Genomic DNA, 4,613 nt, shown 5'->3' on the forward strand with positions numbered 1-4,613 from the left:
CTAAAAATCAACCTCAGCAATTCCCAAACTGAAAAGTTGCGCCAAAAGGTGAAGGATGAACTTTGTTTTTACAACTAACATTACAGTTTAATTCGTGATAAGGAAGGTTTAGGATTCCCTCCAGCGACTTAGCTCAAATAAAAGTTCGAATGTACAATATGGGTTTATCCATCAAACGATATCTTCAAGAAGTTGCAGGTTGCTAATTATTTTCTACCAACCATCACTAACTGTAGCTAATCTGTTGCCCAGCAACGCTCTTCGGCTACATAGCAACGGACTAGTTGTCTGCCAGTTTCACATGAAGACGCACAGGATAAATCTTGACCAGCGCCCCCTGCTGTCGAAGTTTAAAAAATACTGAAGAGAAACAAAAAGCACTAACATGCATAATTATCAACTATACAAAAAAAAATACCTTATCTATACTTTATAAAGACGAGGTATGAAACAAACACGTAAACTGTTTATTTTCCTTCTTTACAATAATTGTTTTTTTTATGATCAAAGTGTGAAACTGCAAACACTTGAGAGGAAGTTTGAGACACTGAATAACACAAGGGGAATACAGCTTGGTTTATTTCTTGCACTTTGTAAATCTCAACTTCTCAATCACAACTTTTTTTAATATAGCACACTTAAAACAACGTAGGTGCTTTACAGGGTAAAAGTACAATAAAACATTGATTACAAAGTAAAAATAAAGCAATAAAACATTGGTTGAACATGTGGTCATTTGTACAACACGTTTCAATAAGCTTTACAAGCCCACATCAGCAGTATTTCATGACGCAGCCCAAACTTTCTAAAGACAAGGAAAACTCTTTAGGATAAAAGGCAAAACATGGAAGTGACTTGTGGAGAGGACCTCTAGCGGGAGATCCCTCCAACAATTGTTCGTTACGTTTGTATTATTTCAACTGGAGCCACAGAAACTGATGAATAAAGTTTCTTATTCAGCTACATTTCAACATATTTACAAATAGATTGCTTTTGTGAGACACTGTAGCTCAAAAAGGCCATTCCTATACTGGATGAGCGTTTAATCTATTTTTTTTAAACAATATTTTGTGTTACAAAGACTCTGACGCTCTCTCATAGAGCTTTTAAGAGGTCATATTAGGTTTATTAGCTCTCCTTTATTGTGCATGTAATAGGTAAGTGAAAAAGCCCAAAGTCCACCACAAAGGGAGTTCCCATCTCCCACAGAAAACACTGCTCTGAATGGCCTGAAAACAGCTTGTTTGTAGTCCAGCCTTTTCCTTTTGTTCTGTGACGTCACAGCAAAATACGAGTTATAATACTCGCCTAGCGACTAGCGCGACGCCCTCAAAAACACCGGTGGAAAAACACAATGAGCTGCTGCACACAGTGACAAGACATCTGTCTGCCGGCTCTCCTCTCCCTTCCATTAACATCAGCTACGCTCCAGGCAGTCAGTGGACATAAAGTTGTTTCTGTGATGTAGAGACAGTGAAGTTATAACTATGTATTAAAGATAAATGTATTACAGATTAATAACTCACCACTCTGAAACTCTTGCTCCAGTCTATGTTGCTAAGCCAGTAAAAGCAACATTTACAGCTGAACCGAAGCCATGTTTACCGGCTTCTCACGGCCCGCCCTACTCTGCGTCTGATTGGTTAGTAGTCCTTACCTAGGAAATGTGCAACTTGTATAAAATGGTTGTTGGGACAAAGATTTTATACAAGATACCTCTGTAGCTAAAACGAAGCGTTCAGTGTGCAGGATGACAAACATATGGTGTTTTTTGAAAATTACACCATGTAAACCTGTTCTGGTACCACCTCTAAATAAGATTTTGAACCTGAAATGAGCATAATATGACCTGTTTAAGTTTTTTCTTCTAACTCCTGTCCTTGCAGTTTCTCAGTGATGTATCGTTTCCATGACTCGTGAACCTCCATGTGCACTTCCAGGTCTGAATCTCTGTAAAAGGTTTTGCCACATGTTGAGCAGCGAATGGACTTTGTGCTTTTCTTTTGTGTCCCTGTGCAGGATTTACGATGATGGCTACTGGCAAACATCTCGCCACATTTCTTACAAAAATATGGTTTCTCTCCGGTATGCTGTCTCATGTGAACATTACAACTAGATTTCTGAGTGAAAGTTTTTCCACAGAAATCACAACTGAAAGGTTTTTCACCGGTGTGAACTCTCACATGTTGAACAAGGTGGCCCTTGTGATTAAACCCCTTGTTGCATTCAGAGCATTTAAAGGGCTTCTCCTCTTTGTGATTCTTCTCTATGTTATTTTTTTCTGGTGTGATTTTGCTCTCATTCTGCATTTTGCAATATTTTAAATGTTTGCTCACAGCAAAACTCTTCCCACATTTAGCACAAAAGTACGGTTTTTCCCCAGTATGCACCCTCATGTGAACAAGACGACTTGAGTTCTGAGAAAAGGTTTTGTCACAATAATCACAACTAAAGGGTTTTTCACCCGTGTGAATTCTTGTATGCAGAATCAGCCGGGACCTTAGTTCAAACTCCTTCTTGCACTTCAGACATTTAAAGGCTTTTTGCCCTTTGTGACTCTTGTCTACATGCCTTATAAGAATAGAGTCCCTCTTAAAGCGTTTACCACAAAAACGACAGGACGTTTCTTCCCTCGGAGGCTGTTCCAGTTCCACAAAGACTTCCACACTACTGCCGTGATGAGGAGACGATGAACCATCACTTTCATTCATGTTGTCTATGCTTTCGTTTACACTCACAGGTGCAGCGGGTGAAGACGGGAACAGCTCACAGTTAGCAGTTGGTTCTGATTTAGGAAGTGTGACTTCAGCGTCATTGGAAGTATCAGCCTCCATGTCCGGACTGATACACTGATCAACCTGCTCCTCTTTGACCTGTGGTTGATCTTGGACCTCTGTTTCATCCATAACGGGAATCTGTTCCTCCTTAATGTCACACTGAGAAAGTTCCTCAGAGACCGGCCGGGCGTCTATAGGACAGAGAAGACACACGATATAACTTGTTAAATAACCAAGTAATATCCAACACAAATACACTACTATTCTAGGCAGAGCTGCAAAAAAAGAAATCCATAAGAAAGAAAAGATTAAGCCCTAATCTTTTCTTTTTATTGGCCGGTCTGAGATATGGCTTTTTCCTTTGACACTCGGTCTAGAAGTGCAGTATCCCAGAGTCGCATCTTTATTGTTGATGTTGAGACTGGTGTTTTCCAGGTAAAGAAGCCGTCAGTTCAGCACATGTGAGGAGTTTATTTCTCAAACTAGACCTTCTAATGTATTTGTCCCCTTGCTCAGTTGTGCACCGGGACTTCTCACTCCTCTTTCTGTTCTTATTAGAGCCAGTCTGCGCTGTTCTGTGAAGGGAGCAGAACACATTACTGTACGAGATCTTCTGTTTCTTTTTGCGTGGAATAGCCTTCATTTCTCAGAACAAGAGTAGACAGATGAGTATCAGAAGAAAGCCCTGTGTTTCTGGCCATTTTGAGACGGTCGTGGAACCCACAATTACTAATGCTCCAGATACTCAACTAGTCTAAAGAAGGCCAGTTTTATTGCTTCTTTAATCAACACAACAGTTTTAAGCTGAGCTACCATGATTGCAAAAGAGTTTTCTAAAGATCAATTAGCCTTTCAAAATGATAAACTTGGATTAGCAACATGCTACTGGAGCACAGGGCTGATGGTTGCTGATAATGGGCCTCTGTAGATGTTCCCTTACAAACCGCAGTTTGCAGCAACAACAGTCATTTACAACACTAACACTGCATTTCTGATCAATCCGATGTTGTTAAAACATTTGAACGGTAGTATATATATATATTTTAAACGTAAAATAAAGATGTTTTTCAGTCAGATGGTTTCAAAGCGCCACGGGGGGAGGAGAAGGATCAACTTTGTACAATACAATATGGACTGATCCATCTAAAGATATCTTCTTGGAGTTGCATGCTAACTATCTACCTAACAGCACTAGCTCCTGTTTGCAACGCTATTCGACTTAGAAACTAGCAGCTAACTTACATGAAAGAGGACACAAACCTGCTGCGAGTTACATTAATTCAGCTGCTCTTTGCAGATGGTTGACTTCTCTCTTGTTGCGCTCAGCTTCATCCTGATAGTCTTTTCAACAAGTCCACAGATTTGCTCTGCAGCCGCTGCCCGTCCGGTAAACGTGGAGGGTGGCACGCAGACATTGAAATGGTGAAAGAAGAATGAAGAAACTCTTTGGCAACTGAAGACCACAGTTTAATGTTATATCTTTGGTTCAGTAAGATAAACTCAGGCAGGCAACGTGAGTTAACGCTTCCTGCCAGTTAAACGCACAGGATTCATTTTCACCAGCGCCCCCTGCTGTCGCGGAGGGGTCTCTTTCCTTTTAGCAGAAAAATTATGCTCTATTAGAAAGAAAACTATGTATTCCAAATATTGAGAAGGCTTACTAAAACTAAAGTTTATGTATTTTATAAAGACAAACACATTATTATTTTCCTTCCTTATAATAACCGGTGTGGCGCGGTGGTGCAGTGGTTAGCACTTTTGCCTCACAGCAAGAAGGTCGTGGGTTGAAACCCCTGTTGCCCCTGGCCTTTCTGTGTGGAGTTTGCATGTTGTCCG

At 40.4% G+C, this 4,613-nt stretch overlaps 1 protein-coding gene across 1 annotated transcript; it reads right to left on the minus strand.

The window, feature by feature from the left end:
• Positions 1–552: 552 nt before the first annotated feature.
• On the minus strand, positions 553–4,324 carry LOC119917524 (zinc finger protein 239-like). Its single transcript, XM_038737888.1, has 2 exons — positions 4,038–4,324; positions 553–2,968 (listed from the first exon to the last, which is right to left on the minus strand). The coding sequence occupies exon 2, from the start codon at positions 2,904–2,906 to the stop codon at positions 1,854–1,856; it is 1,053 nt and encodes a 350-aa protein (XP_038593816.1). The 5' UTR covers positions 2,907–2,968; positions 4,038–4,324; the 3' UTR covers positions 553–1,853.
• Between the last annotated feature and the right edge of the window lie 289 nt (positions 4,325–4,613).

This window comes from Micropterus salmoides, unplaced genomic scaffold, assembly GCF_014851395.1.
Source record: "Micropterus salmoides isolate LMB-PRFRI ecotype aquatic unplaced genomic scaffold, ASM1485139v1 Ms_hic_scaffold_22, whole genome shotgun sequence".
NCBI lineage: Eukaryota > Metazoa > Chordata > Actinopteri > Centrarchiformes > Centrarchidae > Micropterus > Micropterus salmoides.